This window comes from Prenolepis imparis, unplaced genomic scaffold, assembly GCF_030444845.1.
Source record: "Prenolepis imparis isolate NDT839.2.m4 unplaced genomic scaffold, iyPreImpa1.0 SCAF_4, whole genome shotgun sequence".
In the NCBI taxonomy this organism is placed as follows: domain Eukaryota; kingdom Metazoa; phylum Arthropoda; class Insecta; order Hymenoptera; family Formicidae; genus Prenolepis; species Prenolepis imparis.
In genome coordinates, this window is record NW_028141162.1 from 3,944,106 (window position 1) to 3,966,661 (window position 22,556).

At 35.5% G+C, this 22,556-nt stretch overlaps 1 protein-coding gene across 15 annotated transcripts in view; it reads right to left on the reverse strand.

Moving 5' to 3' along the window:
* Positions 1-22,556, reverse strand: part of Smr (nuclear receptor corepressor smrter) — a 92,903-nt gene that overhangs the window by 37,681 nt on the left and 32,666 nt on the right. For 14 of the 15 annotated variants that reach the window (XM_083036206.1, XM_083036204.1, XM_083036205.1 and 11 more), the window contains one exon: positions 13,731-14,019. In XM_083036206.1, the coding sequence (XP_082892332.1) occupies positions 13,731-13,999 (269 nt within the window). In that variant the 5' untranslated portion in view covers positions 14,000-14,019. Of the gene's footprint in view, positions 1-7,858; positions 8,123-13,730; positions 14,020-22,556 lie in introns of those variants that run through there. The other variant, XM_083036220.1, reaches the window with a different exon arrangement.

A 22,556-nucleotide genomic window follows, 5' to 3' on the forward strand; every position in this document is an offset into this window, starting at 1 on the left:
TTAGGAATACGTTCGAAATAGTTCTCTCTATTTTACCAGACCGATCCTATGACTTATTTCGCCGCTGTTGCTATAGCGCGGATTACGCAGATTCCACGGATCCATTATTCTAATCGAGAATGTGTAGAGTCATCGTCTCGCGAGAATGCGCGAGATTTTGCATATACGCAGGTTTAAAATTAGATGTAGGTGAAGGAGTGGACTCTCTCTCTCTCTCTCTCTCTCCCCCTCTTCTCTTCGCGCAAAATAAGCCGGCCGAAAAGAAAAGACGACCCCGAGAGTCAGAGTGAAAGAAGAAAGAGAAACAAGGAGAGACCCGTAAAGGGAGAATCGAAGAAGAAATGATGGGTACCTGGTGCCCCGGCTGAAACGGCCGGCCAATCGCACGACGCGTCGAAAACGATTCGCGGCGGAATAGTTGCCATTGGCGTTCTTGCACGGCAGCGTTCCTGCTCGATGGACGACATTTCGGCGGCAGCGAGCCACACGTGGCAAAATCCACGTGCGCATGCGCCGCGGAGCCGGTTCGCGCAAGAGCGAGAGAGAGTGAGACGGGACGGACGGACGTGCGGGGGTGTTGGCGCGCGGTTCCGCGTGTCGGTATACGGCGACGCGCAGGCGCACCAGGACACCCTGGAAAGGGTGAATGCGCCTGTCGCTCGGCACTCGAGAATGCGGCGTTGCCGTTGCTCTCTCTGTGTTGTTGGATCGGAGCAAACGCTGCAACAGAGGCGGCTCTGGCTCTGGACCCCACCAAAGGCGCCGAGGTCGAGCTTCTTCTGCCCGCGTTACTCGCTAACGGATTACGGTGGAAGGTTAATCGGTGACGGACGAGAGTTCGTTGTTCAACCGCAATTGCCGCCGTTTTCTTTTTTTTTTCTTTCCTTCTTTTTATTCTCCTTGGGCTCTTTTCTTCCTCCCTCTCCCTCGATGAGGCGAAATGGAGGATAGACGAGTTTCTTGTCTCCTGGAGTATGCACATGCTTCTTCGATCTTGCGTCTCGTGTCGAAGAAATCCGGATGTCATCGAGGGGAATGAATATCGATCTGTTGTTTACGAGAGATTGTTAGTAATTTCGAGATAAGCCAGCGCGGCGAGAACAATCGACGCGAAAAAAGCCTACGTTTCGAATATAGTCGACCTGAGCGAGGCAAACAATAGGTGCGTTTCTTATGTAGCGTTGCGAATGCTTGTAACGTGATGGACTGCATTTAGGTAGCATATTATCAAGGCGTTGTATACATCGCAAATGAAAACAGAACGACGAAATATTGCGACATATATAAATGCAAAATTTACGATATGAACATACATTATTCTTTGTCATGCCTTGCACTTTTGTATCTATCTTTTCACTATGCGTAGTATTCATTGGAAGAAGCCTCATTTATTTGCCGCATATATTAAGAAAGAATTTCATTCTTTACGTATGAATGCACGGAAAATTCGAGAAATATTAAACTTTTTATAAAATACTCATTCATCGAAAATATTAAAAATTATAAAAAAGATATTGATAAAATAAATTTCGCAAAATCTATAATACAATTGCATTGTAACGCGAGTGAACGTGTGTAATTTGAATCTTTATTCGGTGATTTAATAATCCGATAATTAAAATTCGGAAATAAAAAATTGCGAGTTCTAGCCAAATATCAATCTAATAGTCGTCATAAAAAATAAAAGTGCTTCCACGCGATGACTTCGAATTTATCCCTCAATCTTCTATAGAAAAGAGTGAAATTACCTCGCATGACGGAGATCGTTCGTCGTAAACGAATAGACGTGAAATAGAGCGGACCAGTTGTACATCCGAAACGCTCTTACTTTGCTAGAAACTCTACCTATCTACCTACTTCGAACAAAGAGATATGCGCGATACACGAATGAATGCACCGCGTGCATTCATGACGTGACGCGAGAGAATTCTTCGCAAATTCGACGATATCTGCAAATGATGAAATGAAATTAAATATCGCACCTCTAGCTTTGAAAAAAAAATTCTAGTTAATGTGCGTTAAAATTCTAAAATATCAGAATTTCCAACAACCTCATATCGTCATTAAATATAAATCATAGTGGCATTAATTTATTTATATTCCTAATATTGATTATGTGTCTCTTTAGTTATAGCTCCTGAAAAGAGGAGCTTGTTAAGGTCACTTTCGAAAAGAAAGTGCGACATGTGTATTGTTACATGTAATTGTTTGCGAGAAAGAACTAATTGAGTATGACTGTACTAAAAAAAAAAGTACGAAAATCATCGCGTTTTCCAATTTTTCTCTTCAGCGTCTGAAGAAATCGAGGATGATATATACCTATATATTTTGCGTTTTCGATCTACGAATTTTTTGTTCAATCGTCATCCCGAGGAAAGTTATCTAGTTTAGAAGACGGGCAAAGTTCGGACACACGACCAAAGAGACTTAATAATTTTCACGCCTCTGGGCGGGCCTTCGTGGAAACGTGTTAGCCCCATCCTTTCTAGGCGGCGAGGTCCGCCGATTAAAATCGGCATTCGCTCGCTCTTTCAACGACCGATGGTCTCTTCCTCGACTATGGGTTCTCGATGACGTAACGGTCACTGACCCCCTCCCACTTTTCTCTCTCTCTCTCTCTCTCTCCCCTCGATGCTTCTCTACTGCAACCCCACCGTTGTCATCTATTCTTTCTCCCTCCGACCGGGTGATGCGCGCGCGATATAGCTTCGTTATATACGCGTGCATAGGTCAACGCGAGGAGGAAAATATGCATGTGTATGTGTGTGCATATTGCCGGGTCCGTCGTATGAATGCAGGCGAGCGAATGCGAAGCACGTCGACGTTGCGGACGTTTCACTTTACCGCGAATCATTAAGTTTTGGGTACCTTCCCCTCTCTCTCCCTCGCCCTTCGATTCCATTTTGTACTCCTAGCACCGACCTATCGCTCGTATTAATAAAACGAAGCTATCGGGGGCGCTTCTACTTGACCACGTTGTTTATTCGTGACCGAGGAAACGCGATAATTGATGCGTGATTATACTTTTTTTCTATTTTCATGCGTAATATCGAAGGTCGAGAGAGCGGTGAAAAACAATTATTATATGTATATATACATATAATCTGTGATGGAAATCATAAACAGACTCTGGAATGAGAGAGAACGCGATACAATTATATGTATCTACGACGAAGATTCAAATCGTGCTTCTATTGGATAGAAATATATATTTGCATCTAATGCATCGACGAATGATGAATTTTAAATAAGCGATTATAATGTCGCTTCCGAGACGTGAGTCCGGATTTCATGGTACACTGATCCCATATACAAGCATGCAACACGTTCCGACAAATGCAGTATATAACTCGAATTACTCGATATATATATATATATGTATGTGTGTCGTAAACTTATTTTTTTATTAAACACACCAATATTTTGCTTTTACGAGCACTTATTGAAAACGAGTAATAAATGTGCCACGGTAATAAAAAGAATGTTTGGGGGACCTTTAAATGTAAAATTTCTTACTTCTATGTATTTCTATTTTTATATATTTTATACCTGTAATAATCTATAAACTATATTCTGCGCATCTTTTTTTAGAAATTTGAGATGGATGGGTTTTTTTTAATATTTAAGAGCATACGAAGCTACACAGAGAGAATTTTCCCTGAAAATCATGGTAATCGTGCGGGGACAATATGGTATGGAAAGAATTTTAAAAATATGTTTGATTAATTTTACCATACTTTTAGTAAATTTTACTATACTTTTAGTAAAATTAATCAAACATATTTTATATTTTATTGTGATAGATATTATTATTTTTTATTGTGATAAATATTAATTAGAGAAATTCTCATAAAATTCTTTCCATATCATATTGTCCCACGATTATCATAATTTTCGGGGTAATAATATAAAAATAAGGGTAAATTCTAAGAGAAAATTCTCTCTGTGTACTAAATAAATTTGTTAAAATATATACAACTTCTCGTAGAATGTTAATTATACATATAAGAAATAATTCTCTCGTTATTATTTCTCATTTATTATAATTCAAAGATTATTTCACGACTATTAATGCTGTAAACAAAAGTAAATTTTGAACTCATGTCCCTAAATAACGCGCAGAGTTGATATAGAGGAACAAATTTGTGGAGATCTTGATAATGATACAAAAATAGCGCACATTAGTATCGAAAGAAGAAAGAGAATAGCTCGTCGACCGTATATGGCGATGCTTCTTTCACTTTGCAATATATATATATATATATAACACATATATATGTATATATACATACGTAATATGTATATTATACACATACACACATATATATAGAGAGAGGGTCGAGAGAATACATGTAGAAGAGGGAGAAGCGTTAGGATCAATAGCCATGTGCGTTATATAGTACATAACTTATATGAAACATGTGAGAGAAAGAGAGAGAGAGAGAGGGAGAGAGCTGGTGAAAGATCGAATGTAAATGAAAGTCCAGTTGTCAAAGACACCCTAAATTCTAATAGCGTATCAAAGAGATACTTTTCGCCAATATCGTCGTTCAAATATTCAAATGCCATCCTGTCTCTCCCATCCCTCCCTTTCCTCCTCACCCCAATGTGGATATCAACGACAGTTTTAAACGATCGATCGATCGATTAAATTGATGCTTACTCAATTTTTTGAGCCCCCCGTCTTGGATACATACATATGATCGACTGTCATGAAATGTTACCACGACCTATTTCTCTCGCAGTCCTATTTTTCACGCGATTAAATTAACGCCAGAAGGGTGGAGGGAATCGGCCGACATCGTCTCGGCAACCGGTGATATTTCTAGCCTTTCTGCGGCAAAGATATACGTTACACATGCAAAATATATCGCGAAATTCTAAATTCCATCTACGAATGTTTCGTGTGAAAAAAATGCGTCGCAAATAAAAACTCTCTTTTTTCCGTCTTTGGCCTCTGAAATGTCGCTTGCATAGACTTGACTCGTGTTATATAAGATCAATACTACGAAACGACCGAGAATGTATGTTATGAAGAATTCGTAAACACACACAATCTTTCACGAAAGGCCTCGCAAAATTCTCGAGAAAATACTCCGCGGGATTGTGTCGAGAATGAAGAGGAAAACAAAAAAATTAGCACGTCCTTGAGCCCCTTGTATTTAATTCTTTTGCCGCCTTCGCCAACACCTTCGTTACTACCTCGCCTTTCTTCCATCCGATATACATATTTATCATCCGCGATCCTAATCAACGGGTAATAATTATATTACAATATTTTTCGCAATTGTCCTCAAATTTCTGAACCTCGTGCGAGGAACGTAAACAAAACGATCATCTAATTATTGAGAATCGCTTCGTTAAGAGTACGTATTTACTTCAAGATACGAGAGATCGATAACTAAAAATAGAAACTATTCAGACAGATTCAAGCATGTATATAAAATCTTGATATCATAATTCTTATGCCCTCTTTTATTAAAGTTGATATTAACTTTGGTAAAAATTCAATGAAATTAGTAATAAATTTTTAAAGTTTTATATAAAATTTCTTTGGAGAAGTAACTAAGTTTTGAAAAATTATATTTTTCTCAAAGTTAAGTTCGCTTTTAATCTTCGATCCGAAATAATTTTCCATGATTAAATTTTGACCTAATTTTGTTTTACAGAAAAAATGGACACTTAAAAAAAAGTCCACGCCTATGTATCAGTTAAATCACGTGGACTTATCAGCTTATTTTGTGACATTTATCACCGTTCACAAATCATGTGTAAATGCGATAATTAATATTTTAGATTAAATAAAATCTGCGCGTAAAACACAAAAGAAATAAGAAATACATTTCTTGTTGTAAAGTTTAAACATTTTTGCAATCGTTCTTTCCAAGTTCTATCTCATTAATCATTTCCTTCGCTAAAAAAGAATACAGAGCATCGAGTATTAATTTGTGCGCACGAGTGTGCCGTTTAACATACATATTTCGTACGTACATGTTTTACGCGATGATGGCTTCTTCTTTTTCCCAGGGCACCGTTCTCAATTTATTTACGAGACATCGAGTCGTATAGCTTCGTGTACGCGAACGTCATAAATGTATGCTGTGTAATTTAAGGGCAAACTATTCACAAGAGATCGAGTTTTAAGTATCAACATTATATCGTATCGTGAAATATATATTGCGCTTGTTATATAAAAGAAAATGCAAGTGTCTTTTATTCTCGCACCGAAAAAAATGTTCCTCGAGAAGAAAATAAAGATATATAAAAGTACAAATTATTACCCGTTAAAAAAGTGTTAATCATGTTTTTGCGTACGTATAAATATTTTAAGTATCTGCAGATATATATAAAATACAAGATGTAATCTCAACAAGTTTTCGAGTTTTCAATCCAGAGTTAATTTCATTATAATTCGTTATCTCGTAAAAATCTGGCAAAAATTTCAAATTGACGCGCTGCCAATTAAATTTCATTTTTTTTAACGAAATATCTTTTATCTTATCTCAGGAGAGAACATACCTTTTTCTCGATAACCTATTGTCGTAAACTCAAATTTATTGATAGGAGCATACGAGTGTATATTGTATATGTATTACGGCAAAGAGATACAAGGCAAGAATTAGATTACTTTATATATGGTATACGCGCGTTGCTGCACACACGAATATATATATATATATATACATATCGAGCATAAGCGTGCATACGTATCAAGAGATCGCATCGCGTTATCACCGTCGCTTATTCGTCGACCTCGTTTTCCCTCCCGCCGCTTTAACTCTACCAGACACGCCGGTCTGATTCATAATCCATAGACAACAGTGGCGTGTTTCGTCCGCCCCTCGTTTCCTCCTACTTTTGCCGCCGAGTTAACCGAGTCTATGTGTGGCGAATTTAATCTCATACACAATTTTCCCGCGCAACGAGAACTCATTCCCACCGAGCTAAAGCTCGAAAGTTGATGGTTGAATGAAAAAGACCCACTGTCCGATGGTAAACGGGATCCTCGAATCACGTGTTGAGGAAGGAAGAGAGTAATATCTCTCAAACAGAGCAATGACATATATTTGATGATAAGGACAAAGAGAGAGGGAGAAAAAAAAGACTTCAATGGATACTTTCGTCTAAACAAAAGATTAAAATTAAAAACACGTAAAATATTACACGCTGCGTCTTAAGAAGAATGGATATCCATAAGAGATTGCAAGTTTGTGCCATGATATATTTCATAATAAAAACGAAACGAAGATATACGTGTAACGTAGGGAGACGAGCGAGTGTAAATGGATCTTAATTAAAAGAGACACGTGTTCTCGGCCATTAAAATTTACGTATCGCACCGAGAGAGAGAGGGAGAGATAGTTCCGTTATCTCTTTCTCTCTCTCTCTCTCTCTCTCTCTCTCTCTCTCTCTCTCTCTCTCTTTCTTGATACATAATAATGAGATATACATTCTATATATAAGATAATATTATGATTCACGATTGACTAATAAATGATTTTCGAGAAACCTTATCAACGAAGCTCTTAAAATGCTTAAAGGAGAAAAGTATGTTTCGAGACTCTTTCTTTATCCTACACAAGTGTAGGAGAAAACGCGTATATAGAGTTCAACGATCTCGAGCGAATGGCGAATCGCGCGACATAATCCTGGCGATTATGATGCGAGCTCGTATCATAATATATGTGAGAAATAAAAAAAAAAAAAATCTTCCACCGTCGCGTGATAGCGAGCGCGATGCGAAGGTGGCGATAAGCGAGGTTAGAATTTTCAGAGCGCGGCAGTCAGAATCCGCGAGATCCGCGGAGAGAGACCGTTAAAGTCCGCGATTAACGGGAATAACTGGCGAGGGACTTACATCATCGTGCAAGCGCGTAACCTTGGCTTTCATGGGGATCTCTTGTACGCGCCGGGTGCATTCTCCTCATTGCGCATTCCGCCGTTACTGCCTTCGAAGTCTGTAGCCCAACAGGAACACTCACACTCGCGACATGACGAACGATTCGATAAGGCACGAGGAGATATAAGTACGAGGAATAATAATCGTTGACGCGCGAAACTCGTTGAGGGAGAGAGAGATCGCGCGCGGTCGCCAAGATACGCTCGAGGGTTAAAGATCAACGTGTTACGTTGACGTTTGAGGTTAGAATCGACAGGTAGCAGTAGTGAGTGGTCTGGCACGCGGCGCGCATGCGCGCCACGCTCGGCGGTTCGGCAAAATTAGATGCGCGCAGTAGCGGATATATCGCGCGCGCTCTCTCGCATCCCTTCGAATTCATGCATTCGATTTTATAGGTAGATTTCGCGACATTACGCTATATACGTATAACGTTTTCAATATCCTGAGAGACAGATGTCAGATCGTTTCCCCGCTTTGTCCGACGCAGACGGAAATCTGGATAATTTTGTTAGTAGAAAACAACGTTCGCTTAACAGGCCAAAGACCTAAGTTCCATTTCCGGTCTAATGACAGAGAGGGAGATTTGAGTGAAAATATAATAATACTCATTGCGATCGAAACTAACAAGAGTAAAATTGAAAAACTAAAACCCGCTTTACGTAGAATTGTGTAATCTGAGAGAATTGGATATCCAATAACAAAAAATCTCTTATCCGACATACGAATCACAGAGAGATGCGCAAATACTATTATAAAATAAAGAATAGGAAGATTTAATATCTCTCTCTCTCCTCTCCTTCTTTCTTTCGTTAACTTAACTTGTGTTTCTATATAAAGAAGTACTATTTATAATAATTAGTTATAATTAATTTATATTTATAATAATTAAACATTAATAGATTTTTTAATCAATATATAATTGGTCATTTATTTAAAATAAAATTAATTTAAAGAAATTAAAATTAAAAAATTAAATTTAAGTTTTGGGAAAAAATTGTTTCGAAAAAGCTGTTTGAATGCTGGAAAGGCAATTTTGTAGGTCGACCTTGATCCGCCACTGATTACGCGTTACGGTTCGTCCCGCCGCGTCTCGTCTCGCGTCTCATCTCGAGGTCGTATTTCGTACGAGCGGCGAGTCATGCCTCTCCTACGAAATATGCAATCGAGTTTGGAACCAGGTTCAACGAGAATCCACGGCGGAATGAACGTGTTGGAAAGAAGCATTTGTGTTTCATGGGAGAGGAATCTCGCTATCGAGGCGTTTAATTAAGTTTTGCAAAAACAATCCTTGAATTGCGCGAGGAATATCACGCGCGCGTATCAGCGTAACGATACAGATCGTAAAGGGTTATCCAAGAATTTTTCCCGAATTTTCATGTTCTTGAAAATATCCTCGAGACATTTATTTTGAGACCTTGCTCTTTTTTTCCATACCTATAACATCGTAGATTTTTAAGGACAGACCGTGGAAAAAGATAGATAAACGTAAAGCATCTGCTTTTGTGTGACGGCTTTAATAGTTTGTGATGGAGGTAGCATCGTTTTAAAGACTTTGTACTTTTAGGACACCTGGCGAGTTTTCAAAACAGCTCCGAGGTCGTAGATAAATTTAACTCGCAAAGATATTAAAAATTTTTATCCCTTTGATACGACTGAAATACACACTTCTTTCAACTAATCTACAAATATGTTAAATTTTCTTTTCCATATAATAAAATATATGACATATAAATATATTTCTTATTTTAATTTAAAACGTCGATCTTTACGCGGTAATTTTGCATTTTATGTAAATAATATTCCGTTAAAAATATATCGTCATGGTTTGAGGAAAAGTGAATTTAAATTGTTCGAAAAATACATAATTAATAATCGATACGGTACTTATCGAACATCCTGCATAACAAGAAATATGTGTCATACATGTGGTAATAATGCTTCTTTATATAACGAGTAATTTTTAAAGAAATATTCTCAGAATTTTTTCTGATCATTACATCTAATTAACATGTACGTGAGTGTGTATATGAATCATTCACAATCGCAGTTAAGAAGGATTATAAATAAATGAACTATTTCTAATTTATAAAGTGCGATATAAAAATCTAGTTTTTTTTATAAAATCCAGTTTTTAAGATCAATATAACGCATTTATACGCGTATGTTATTAAAAAATTCAGAATACTGCAAAACAAGAAAAAAATAAAACGTATACGATTATAAAAATAATTTTGTAACGTTTCTGTTTATAAAATAAATTATCTCTAAGAAATTATTTTTTTCTTTTGAGAATTGTTTCTAATTGATTTTAGTTATCTTGATAAAGACAAACAAGTTATACCAGTTCTTGGATTTCTGACTGATGCAAGTGTTTAAATCTTATATAATCTTGTCAAAATTGATAATGCATTGTGCGCGCGTACAATAAAAGAGAGAGAGAGAGAGAGAGAGAGAGAGAGAGAGTGTGTGTGTGTGTGTGTGTTAAATTTTGTACTTTGTTCTCTTTGTAATTCCGTATTGTACAGTTACGAATTTTCCGGTGTCGCTGCATTCTTCGCTATGTAATAGGCTTAAAATACAATGCAAGTGGAGCCAAGAGGCTCGCGGTTCGTACATAAAGTGTATTCTAAGCCGCGTCATCTTATATAACGCTCACGGAGCTAGAACTTCGCGCAGATTGCGTTGTCTCAAGCAGAAATATCTCTCACCTTCCCCGCTAGTCTATCTACAGCCATCATATATAATAAAATATATCTCAATATATATAATCTCGATAAATCTCAATGCATTGCCTCGACAAATATATCAATAAATATAAATACGAAAAAAGTGTTAATGAAATCCAGTCAATTCTATCTCGATTAAAAATAAACGTAATCTCTAACGCATGTTGCAAATGAAACAGTATCGACGATAATATCCAGATGTGTAATATTCATTTTTATTAATATAAATAATGAACACACACACACTCAATAAATAAATAAATAAATAAATAAAAAATATTGATTATCCCATAAAAAATATATCAGCATTTCTAAAATAACCGTAAAAATCTATTTAAAAAAAAATATATATATATATATGTATGTATGTGTGTGCATAATTGCGTCATTTATCATTGAATAGCTCGATGTGCGAATATCTTGTTCCTAAGTAATGATTTTTTTTTTTTTTTTTTTTCGAAGATCCAGCGTCGACACGTCAATTACAAATGCCAATAATGCATAGCGACATTGAGATTTACGTAGAAGCATTATATTCATGAAGGAAAAAAACGGCTGTCGCGTTCTCTTGTTCTTAAAGCATTCGTTGCACATTTTTGTACAATACAAGATACCGTACAGAAAGATCGTAATGATCTCATATCTTTATTCGTGTAGACATTCGAGCACTCGCGAGCGACAAAAGTAACGCGAATTTCTTATATATGGCATGGAATTGTCGAAAAGAATTATTCGCAAAGATTGCATTTCACAAAACAATAAGATTTAATATGAAAAGATGTAATATTTCGAACGAGGGAGAGACGAAAAATAATATCTCACGTCGATCTGATCGCTAATAAAGAGAGCCTTTTAACTTTAATCGCACGACTCGTCGATAGTAAATTTATAAAACGATTCTCGAAGTACAAGTTTCTATTAAGTCGTAAGCTTATATATAATAAGAAGCTTTAATTCAAACTGAAACTTATATAAGTATAAAAGCTTATACACATCGCTGTAATATTCTTTAATCATGGAATTTTAGTATTTCGATAGTTTTATCGAATCTATAAACGAGTCCTGAGTTTTTTTTATAGATAAGCCAAATTTTCATATAAAATTCGAGTTATGTATTCGAATAGCTTTCATCGTTATTGCTAGAAAAAATATGCATCAGCTGTGAAAGCTCTTTGCGTAGAAAATGTAGCCATTTTATAAATCAAATCAACGCACACGACTGTGTGACATAATTTCGTGCGAGATAGCTTTACACACTCGCGTCTAAAATCATTCACGGAAATCTTAACGGAATCTTGACTGCGAGAGACACATTCGAAATAAGCTAGCGCAGATGAACGATCGATTTACATCACCGTTATAACGAAATAAATTATAACGCTTTTAAAATCTCTCTATCATTGTGTTACTTTACTATTTTGTTTTTTAAAGTTTAAAATAAAAAAAAATCATTTTATTGCGCTCAATTAGTTGTAATTAAGAGAGCTATTATTTTGAAAGTTTTTTTTAATAATTTACGATTAAAAAACGTATAACGGATCTTTCTTCTTTTTGTAACATTTGCGAGATTGCAGGAATAAAAAATATTTTACAAATAAATCTATAAAGACGCTCTATAGGTATTATCGCATTTAAAGCTGCCAAACTATACGCGTGATTATGATTTGTGCAAAATTTATTTGTATTCGTGATTCGTCCGTCTTTCGTTCTTTTTTTTGACGAAATCAAAGAATCTCCACGAATCAGTTTATTCGCGTCAAGATTCGTGTCTCTTCGTTAAACTATCGATAATTTGAATATTGAAAATCTGGGGGAAAAAATAAACGCAAATGTCCGCCGAAACGAATCGCGCTATAAAATATTCACATTAATATGAATTGACGAATTTCCGCGAATCGCCATTCGTATAGTTTGGCAACGTTCAAGGAGTCTGAATAATTTCAATATAGTAACAGAGCAGATAACTCTCGACTAGGAGAAGAGATGCTATTAAGACGGCGATGACGCGCGTTTTGAGATAACTAGTAGCGGCGCAATAGCTATATAAAGTCTCTCTGGTGTTTTTTCTTTTGCGCTGCAACAGACTTACTGTAATCGGAAGCTCGCGAAACGCGTCTTTATTCTTGTATCGCGACTTTTAAATGAAAAAAACGCGGATGTGTGTGCATCCTGCATGAGCAATCTCGTAATGAATATACGAATAAATCTGCCTAGTTCTCGACGGGGCCCGGACACACACGTGATAATATTCTCATATACAATCAGATGTTCTGGAGGACGATCGCGATCTTTACCGGCGCGGATATATGCATATTCTCGCACAGATCTGGATCTTCGTCAGAGTGAACATTTGAAAAGAGAGAACATTCTTCCAGCTTTACGTTTTGAAAGACCGTTCTACTAAACCGTCCTATACCATTTTGCACGGATATTTTCCTGGCACCTGCCTGGAACGTTCCTGCACGCGTCCCTCCCTCATTTTCCTCGTTTCGACCTGATCCCTAACGTCGGACCTCGTCCGTTTTCCTTCTTAAAATACATATGCCGCGCTGTCGATCGTATCGGCTTTCAATTCCTCTTCTCTATTCACTGCATATAATGCGACTCGTTTCCAGAATTTCGATAGAATCAAGAGAGAGATATTCTAACAGGCCTATATTTCTGTTAAAACTAATTTTGCGGAAAGAAAGAAGAATAAGATAAGTGAAAACAGCTCCTCTTGATATAAAATCATAATAATATTAATTAGAGAATAATATAATTATGATATTATTATTTATTATATTAATTATTATTTTTATTAATATTAATTATTATTATATTAATATTATTATTATATGAATTATATAATTAATTAATATATAATTAAGGAAAAATACAATTGTGTGTGTAAACATGTAATTGTTTATCGAAACAGCAAGTATGCGCAAGACATTTCGATTCATCTCGGTGGCCTTTCTCGATGGATCGGAATATATTTCTGAGACGTTATCGCGTAATCTTTAACCATTTCTATTTTCGCGTTCGTAAAATATTTTCTCGCGTGATTAAGAACCGTCGAGAACGACGATTCCGGTGGTTAATATACAATAGAAAAGACTTACCTGTGCAGCTGCACGGAAGTGGATCTCGCAGGTACGTGCTGATTATGCGAGACGGGTGGTTGGGCTTGACCTCTACCGGGGTTCGACGTCGCACCGACGAGCGAATGACCGTGGGACCCATGGGGATGACCGTGGGGGTGGGGATGCGGATGCGGAGGATGGGCGTGCGGATGAGGGTGATGATGGTGATGCAAATCTCCCCCAACTGGGCCCACAGGACCCACCGGACCCCCCAGTCCGCCTACAACTTGCTTGCCCACTGTCTCCATCACCCCTAGCGCATTGTGAACTGAAACAGACACGAATCGGAGCTGTAGAATATATTTTCATTTCGAATCGCGAAATTACTTCGACAATCGAAGCGCGAGATGAATCACAGAGAGGGTAAATTAAAAATTATGATAAATTAAAAGTACAAAGTTGCAGAAAATCACGCTCGAATCTATAAAATAAATACAAACGACAAATGAAAAATTTATAAAATAAAAATTGGCGGAGAACATTTTTCCTTATATTTTAACGTAACTATAAATTTTCTCATGTTTTTAATAACCCTGGCGACTTGGCATCTATGTGTAAATATTATGGATAGTTGCTTGATTGTGTAGCACAATTTTACGCATTTCTCTTTATAAATATATAGACTGTACTTTTTTAAATAGTATCACTAAACCACTGAAAATATATCGTATTGTTTTTATAAAATTTATTTTTATCTTTTCTATTTCTATTACTTTTAAAAAATTTTCATTTAAAAGAATAAAATTTGATACTCTTTAACATTTATTAAAATTTAAAAATATTACTTATTAATAAATTATTTAAATTTTACAGATACTTTTATAAAATACTTTAATAACATCTAACCGAGTGTATTTGATATTTTATTATATAATAAAAATAAATATACATATATATTCGTACATGTATGTATATAAAATATTTTAAAATGCCATATTGTCCCACGATTACCATAGTTTTTAAGGTAAATTTTAGAAAAAAATTCTCTCTGAGTTGTTGAAAAAGTTAAAATTTATAGAACGAGAATTATGGAAATTGTAGAGGCTAATGGAAATTATGAATTCATACACATATTTTCACATTTGTAAAAACTATTTTTTTGATGGTATGTTATATGTGTACTTTTAACTTTAATTGTCGTTAAATGAAACTAAGGAATTTTACAACAAAAGCTTTTTATGAAAAAATTTCATGTTTATATATTTTAAATACGATACATGAATCAATTGAGAATTGCCTTTTAACATCGCAATCGCAGGACTTGAACTATCGGTAGATCATTATGACCACTATGACCATTATTAGCGGATCAATTATAACATAACGATACATATACACACACGTCACTAATATCGCTCAATTATCATCAGTTTTTTATACACCCACTCGGCGTGAATAGATTTAATGCATCAATAGCGACGAGTCGTGACACTGCGGAAACGCATACGGTCTGTTTACCCGGTAAACTTTACCGTGTCTTTCCCCTTTCGCAATGACGCGGTATTATATCAATTGTACAGGTATGGAGATTAAGCGAACGCGTATCGCGCATAAGTATGCAATTACAGTTACATCTGAAACGGGAAGTTGATCTAATTTCTTGTCAATTCACTCTATGTCTTTAACGGCACAAAGTGTACTATATAAGATAAAAAATTTAAGAAAAATAGTGCGAATTAAGTATTTTAGGAATATCAAATACACCCACAAGTTTTCAAGTTTTATTACGAAATACAAGAGACGCGAAAATGTAATTGCTGTAAATTGCGAGATTAAAACATTATGACAAAATTCGTGAAAATTTAATTATCTCGAGATCTCGACATATGCATGCAAGTTTCATTATAACAAAATTTCAAAGTTGTCGAAAAGATCGACTTGGATCACTGTTACAGACATCGCGAGACGCCTTGTACAACGCCGGCATGAGTTGCACATTTATAGAAATTCTCACATGGCTAGCATAAATAAATTTGAGGCACATGGTAATACATATATTCATGTCAGACGGCAGGAAATATGGTGGACGAATAAGTGCTGCATACAGATAAAGCGTAATACAACACAAACGTGTGCAGTTTCCACGCGGTGCATAAATTTATGCACATATTTTCGTCAAAATGTATTGAGTAATATAACGTTATTTGTAAAACAATGCTTCTCAAATTCCTACAAGACAATCTTCTCTATTATCAATCAATTTTAAATATAAGAGAGAGAGAGAGAGAGAGAGAGAGAGAGAGAACTTGCAAATTTTAAGTATTTAATATATATAACAAGTTGAACCTTATTTTGCTAATGATGCGCTAATATATTTTTGTAAATAATTAATATAAATATAAATATGTGAATATATATATATATATATGAATTTGCAAACACACGCAAAAGAGAACTCTAATGAACGATATATTCTTTTTATGGAAAAAATCTATATGTTACTTACAACAAATATAGTAACGATGCAGAATAGCTAGTATCTTACATTAGATTCTCCATTAGATTTAAAATATCATAGAATCACACTTGAAAAACACTGACATGGAATGCGCCCAATGTTTTAAAAATTCAACAATTTAAAACCACTATATTTTCCTTTCGAAAGAAGAATACAGTGATAATTGACGACCTATAGTTTCTGATGAAATTTTAAGAAAATATATAATGGTGCTATGAACTGAAAATATCGTAGTACAATGACAGTTTTTAGAATATTTTAGAAAAATAAGCCAGATTAAAACTTTCGTATATTTTTAACATAAAATTTTGATTAGATTTCAAGAAACTTCAAAATACTCGAACTGCACTTTATGCATACTTTACTTAAGAGAAGTTCTAATGTAACGACTTAAAATAAAATAAGATTAAGGAATTCACACAGCTATATATAACAACAAAAATATAGTATCATACATATGTCGCTATTTTAATTATTAATTTATTAAAGCCAATTAATGTTAAAAACAAAATAATATTTTTAGAATATAATATACAACCTCTTAATTAAAATTAAAAATAAAGTTTCCATAGAGACATCGCTTAATTTAACCATAATAATTATTTTTCTTTCAAATTTTTTCCATGAAACAAACGTTAAATAAATTGATTAAAATCGCGCTGCTCAAAATACATTGAAATATTTGAGGGACAATTAAACTTCATCCTAGTGTTAACGAGAATATAGAGAAAGACAGAACCGCCTGTAGAAATAAAGTTGCAGACTTTAGTAGGATAGTTTATAGACCATATAGTGCGCTCGTTCTACAGCAGACGGCAAACCGTTGTCACGCGAACCCACCGCAATTCCGTAAAGAAAGGAAAAGTCCGCGACGCGAGCGATGTGCAATAGACGTTATAACGGCACTCTAATAGTAATCGATGTGCGAGCGGGAGAAATGCAAGCGAGAAAAGGAATCGAGAGCAAATGAAATTCACGAGTGACGTAAGTTTCGCAGAGACAGAGATGGAATCGAGGTAGATGCAGATGTTTGAATCGAGCTACGTTTCAAACACGCTAGACTCGGGAGTTTTCGCTGTACAAGTGAAATTATATGAGAAATATATTCAATCAGTTGGAGAAACTTAATCATCGTTTCATCATCGAGCTAAATTTGGGTTGATGTTGTTTGTATTTATACGCAACTCTCTGTGTTACACTGCGACAGAATTTTATTCGTAATTTGTTATTCATTAAAAAAAAAAAGACGCGGATAATTTTTAAAAAATTTTCTTGGAAATGCTAGAGAGGACGTGCTTCAAATTTCTCTCTTAAAGTAGTACGACTCAATTCCTAAAATTCTTGTTTAAAATGAAAAAGATTATCAATTTTACGGTTATAGTAGAGAGAGAGTATCCATTTGAGAGAAGTACTGTCGAGAGTCATTCTCAAATGGGCACTAAACTTAAGCGACAGAATTTCTTTCTTAAATATAAGAAATTAAACATAGAGAACTTCTAGAATTCTTTTCTAGAGAAGAGAGAAAGCCGGAGCTCTATCAATTATTTATAATGAAATTCTGTAAATATGGAACTGACAAAAAACACAGAAACAATTACTCTCGAATATTAATTGCAAGCGCAAAAAATAAATATTGCGATAATTAAGAAAAAAGGGAGAGGGTGTGTGTATAATAAAAATTCAAGAGAAAATATCCGGCTCTAGATTCGAGATCTCATTCACAGCGAGTGTAAACGAACCGGATGGGGTGACAAGTAATCTCTCTCTCTCTCTCTCTCCTCTCCCCGGGAGAACATTATTACGTCATATCCACCGGTATGGTTATCAGAACGCTCGCACGCGGCAAATCTTACGAATGGCATATATATACATATAAATTCATACATATATGTGTATTGTATATGTATATGCATGTGCGTGTATTAGGTATCTGCTTTCTGTGTGAAATAAAAAATGATGTTGGAACAATATTCCGCTATTAAAGCGGAACTACTCGATGCGCTTCGAACAGAGAGGAACGAAGCCGACGAAAAGCATATTTTTGTTGCGCGACTTTTTATCTCTGAATCAACGTGCGCTTGAATCAATTGACGAAATACATTTTGTCCTCTCGACTCTCCTATAATCACAAACGCGTATCATCAGCCAATAAATTGCACAATTTTGCGAAATGTCTTCTACAAATCCACGTTTATTTGAAAAATCAATAGAACGGCTATACTATGATATTTTTGATACATTTGCATAAGTTTATCGCCCTCCTCGATCCTACAGTTATTCAGACAGAATGTGATTTGTGTCAGAAAGAGAACAAATTTTCAGTATGACAAATGTAAAAATATAAAATGACAAATGTATGTGTATGTGTGTACATTCCGTGTGGCGACTTTCCGCGGGTTGCCGAGAGATCTCTTTCGTCTTCGTTCCATATATTCCCTTTTTCGCTTTCTCTTTTTCTCCGCAACTCTTTCTCTCTCTTTCTCTCGTACACGCATCCCTCTCCATTTCCCCTATTCTGTTTCCACACTTTCCCCGGAATCGTTCCATTCTAACTCACTTCCCACTCTTCGTGTCTCGGATCTCTTCGGTTGTCGCGACGCATCGGCTATTTTATACTGGAATATGCGGGATCGATATCGGAGTCCTATATAATATTACGCATCTAAAACAACCGGGGTAGATGTGCGCGAGAAGCGAGGGAGACACCTTATTCGTTAACTTGACACCCCTATTATACTAGGAGGAGACATCAAATTCGAACGTATGACATAATTATGAATGCTAATTTATGAGTGTTAATTTGTTGGTGTAATCCTGAATTTATTGCTTCCACCAATTAGCAAAAAATTTATATCAAAGATGAAACTGACTAACATTACGCTGTTATTTTCAAAAAACGTAAATATCGTAAATAATAAACAAATATATCAAAATTAATTATTAGTTCATTGCTCTAAGAAATAGATTTCACAAATATTGCACGGTAAACTATAGAATATCCCTATATTTTTCGATTGTTTTTTTAAGTTAAACAATGAGCAGTAAATTTGGCACGTCTCGAGAGCACAAGTAATTCGTAAATATCTGAAAATCCAAGAAAAACAATTAATTGCATTAAATTGAAACGATTATTTTTTTAAACTTATTTCAAAACTAATAATTCATCGCTCGCAAAATTTGAGATAAATTTTGTGCAATAAATTAGCACTTAATTATATAATTATGTCATATATCCGAATTTGCCTTTGAAGGTATCAGATTAACAGAGATCTTGAAATGCACAATCACTAAATACTAACCATACGCGCAAGTCATGGACAAATCGTCTAAACATAGTCTATATGATTGGCTGGCTCTAAAACTCTTATGTCTCAAAATGATGCAAAACAAGTTACATACATTGCCGAGTTTATTGCACCAGTTTATATTACCGGGCAAATAAGCAAGCAATCAAATTTAACAAGTATATAACAAATTTTTTAGCATAACAATAAAGTTTATACATATAACAAATAATACAAATTAATAAAATTATAAATTGCGTATCCACATATATTATTTTCCGCATAACGTCTCCTCCTTTATCATCTCTATATATCTCTTTATTTTTATGCTGCTCTTTTGTGATGCTCACATGCGACACTCACTCGCGAAAATGGTTAAATTGCAATCGTCCGCGCATTAATCACTAAAATATGATTGCACATTTTGCATAGCACTTTCGACGCGCATTTTATTTTACATTGCAAAGCGAGGACGCAAAAGTCACAGTTATAACTCGAATATCGACCTATGATCCGTTCGACAAATCGCACGATCGAATTCATAAAATGCTATCTCGTTAACAAATAATATATAAACATGCATTTTATATGTATATATATGTATAAATTTTACTGTTCATTATAACTGCAACGAGTAGTACAACAGTGTTACTACAATAATAATAATTGTAAGAATAACTGCGATTGTATTTTGATTCTTGAAACTATTCGCTTTGTTATACTCTTTTCAGCCTCGCAAGAATGTCAACAAAGCGACCGCATATAAACAATCATCGTGCAAAATTTCGACGCTATCGTTTATACGTGCTCACTTTGTTGTTATTCTTGCGACGAGACTCGAGTGTAGGAAAGTAAGCGCCGAATATATGTCGTGTAATGTTTCTTAAAAAATACGATTCATTATACAATTATAAGTCATTATAATAAAAGAACCAGTGAAATTATCATACATATATACATGTAAAATTCATGTGTATACAATTCGCGAGAGAGATAGCATTGTGTGAATTCGGCCGCGCGATTTTCCAGTGCCGAGCTAATCATAGCTTCGTGTGTAACGTGATTTTCTGCGTTATATCCCGTCGCGATATAAAATAAACTGCGGCATCGTGTGCGATTAACGTTGGAAATATTGTGAAAAGTGCCGTGCGATCATCATATTCTAATGATTAACCGTGTCTTCACAAGTGAGTCTTGTGTAACGTATCAATGAAGGAGCGGCCAAGGAAAAAAAGGCCAGTGGGAGACTGATCAGCTGATTATCGTGAACGATACATATAATTTTGCTAATTTATTATTCGTAAACTTAATTGCTCACTTAGCTTTGCGGAAAATACTATATATAGTCTCTAGAGTCACTTTACATCATTTTGCGACATTAGAGTTTAGAACTGACCGACCATTAACCAGGCTGCATTAGACGGTCGCCTGTCTGTGAATCACGCGCGTGTGATAGTATTAGTGATCGGACACTTTGAAACTTCCGTTAACCTGATACCTCCATCAGGAGAAATCGAATTCGGATGTACGGCATAATTAAGTGCGAATTTATTGCTCTAATCTCAAATTTTGCAAGTAATAAATTTGAAACTATAACAATAAGATAATTTGAGAGATAATTTGATATCAAGATTATAAAGAGATTATAAGGATTTCATATCGTTATAAGATTCTGTGTCGGACACAAAAATTAAATCTTTCTAAAATCCATTTATAATATTTTAAGTCTTAAAGCAATCAATTAATAATTGATTTTAATATATTTTCTTCTTTATAAATCATTATAAATATTTTTGAATGAAAGTGGGGATGGAGATTAAGTCAGTACCCCTATCCTTATCAATTTCCTGCTAATTGATAGGAGCAGTAAATTCTGGATTGAAACAACAAATTAACATTAATTAGCATTAATTTGATTATGTTATACATTCAAATTGATTTGATTCCTCGTGGTGAGGATATCGGATTAACGAAGGTAAGGGAGACGTACGATCGAGGATATTCGCGCGACCGCGACAAACACGCGCGGAAACGAGGGAAAATAAATTAATTAAGGGCAACATCGCGCACACATATCGACGCCAGATGCGAACCTATATCCAACGCAGCGAAGAGAAAGCCACGGCTGCGAAACTTCATTCGAGTATGCGGCGAAGAAAAAAAGAGTTCTACCTACTACTATACTCTTGCCACAGCAAAACTGTCGCTGCGAGAAAACGATCGAATTTCGCCATCATACTCAAGCATCGTAGTAAAATTTATTCTATCAAATAAGAAGATCATAAAGATTAGATGTAAAACTAAAATTTAATATAATAATTTCAATAATATACTACCTTTGCTCAATTTGATGAAATCGCGAAATTCTAAACTTTATTTCTACAATATTAAATATATTAAATTAAATTAAATTAAATTAAATTATTTTCATGTTCCCATCAAGGTATTAATCCTTCGTATTAATTTAGATTAGAAATTTGAAATATGAAATATAATACGTTTATTAAGATTCAAGCTTCCTAGTTTCCAGTTGTGTACGATTCACAATCGTCATTTCAGTATATTCTTTCACACACACAATGATTGGAAGCTAACTCAAATTTCTGAAAATCGTTAATGATGTTTATCACGCGTATTCTAAAAATTACTGTTCGGTAATAGACATATGTCCTTCGTTATACACCCTAGTGCATTCTAACTTGGACTTTCTCTAAAACCGTCCGTCAGTCGGCCTGCCAGTCAGCGTCTGCGTCTCCTCTAACTGCAAGAAAGAGAGAAAAAGAAAGAGAGGAGAGGGAGAGAGAGAGAGAGAGAGAGACGAGCAAACTATGCGGCTTGTACACACAGGCGGCCATCTTTCCTCACGCTCGGAAAAGAAGAACGACGGACTCGCCTGACGGAGTACCTAGCACAGCGCGGAGTTTACGCACACACATTGCAAGAACGCAACACAGGCCAACCGACAGGTCGTTCCCTGGAAAGGATCAGACACACACGTCCGGTTTCGCGCGCGGTCAGAAGTTTAAAAAAGTTAGCGGGATAAATGCTCGCAGAAGAAAAAAA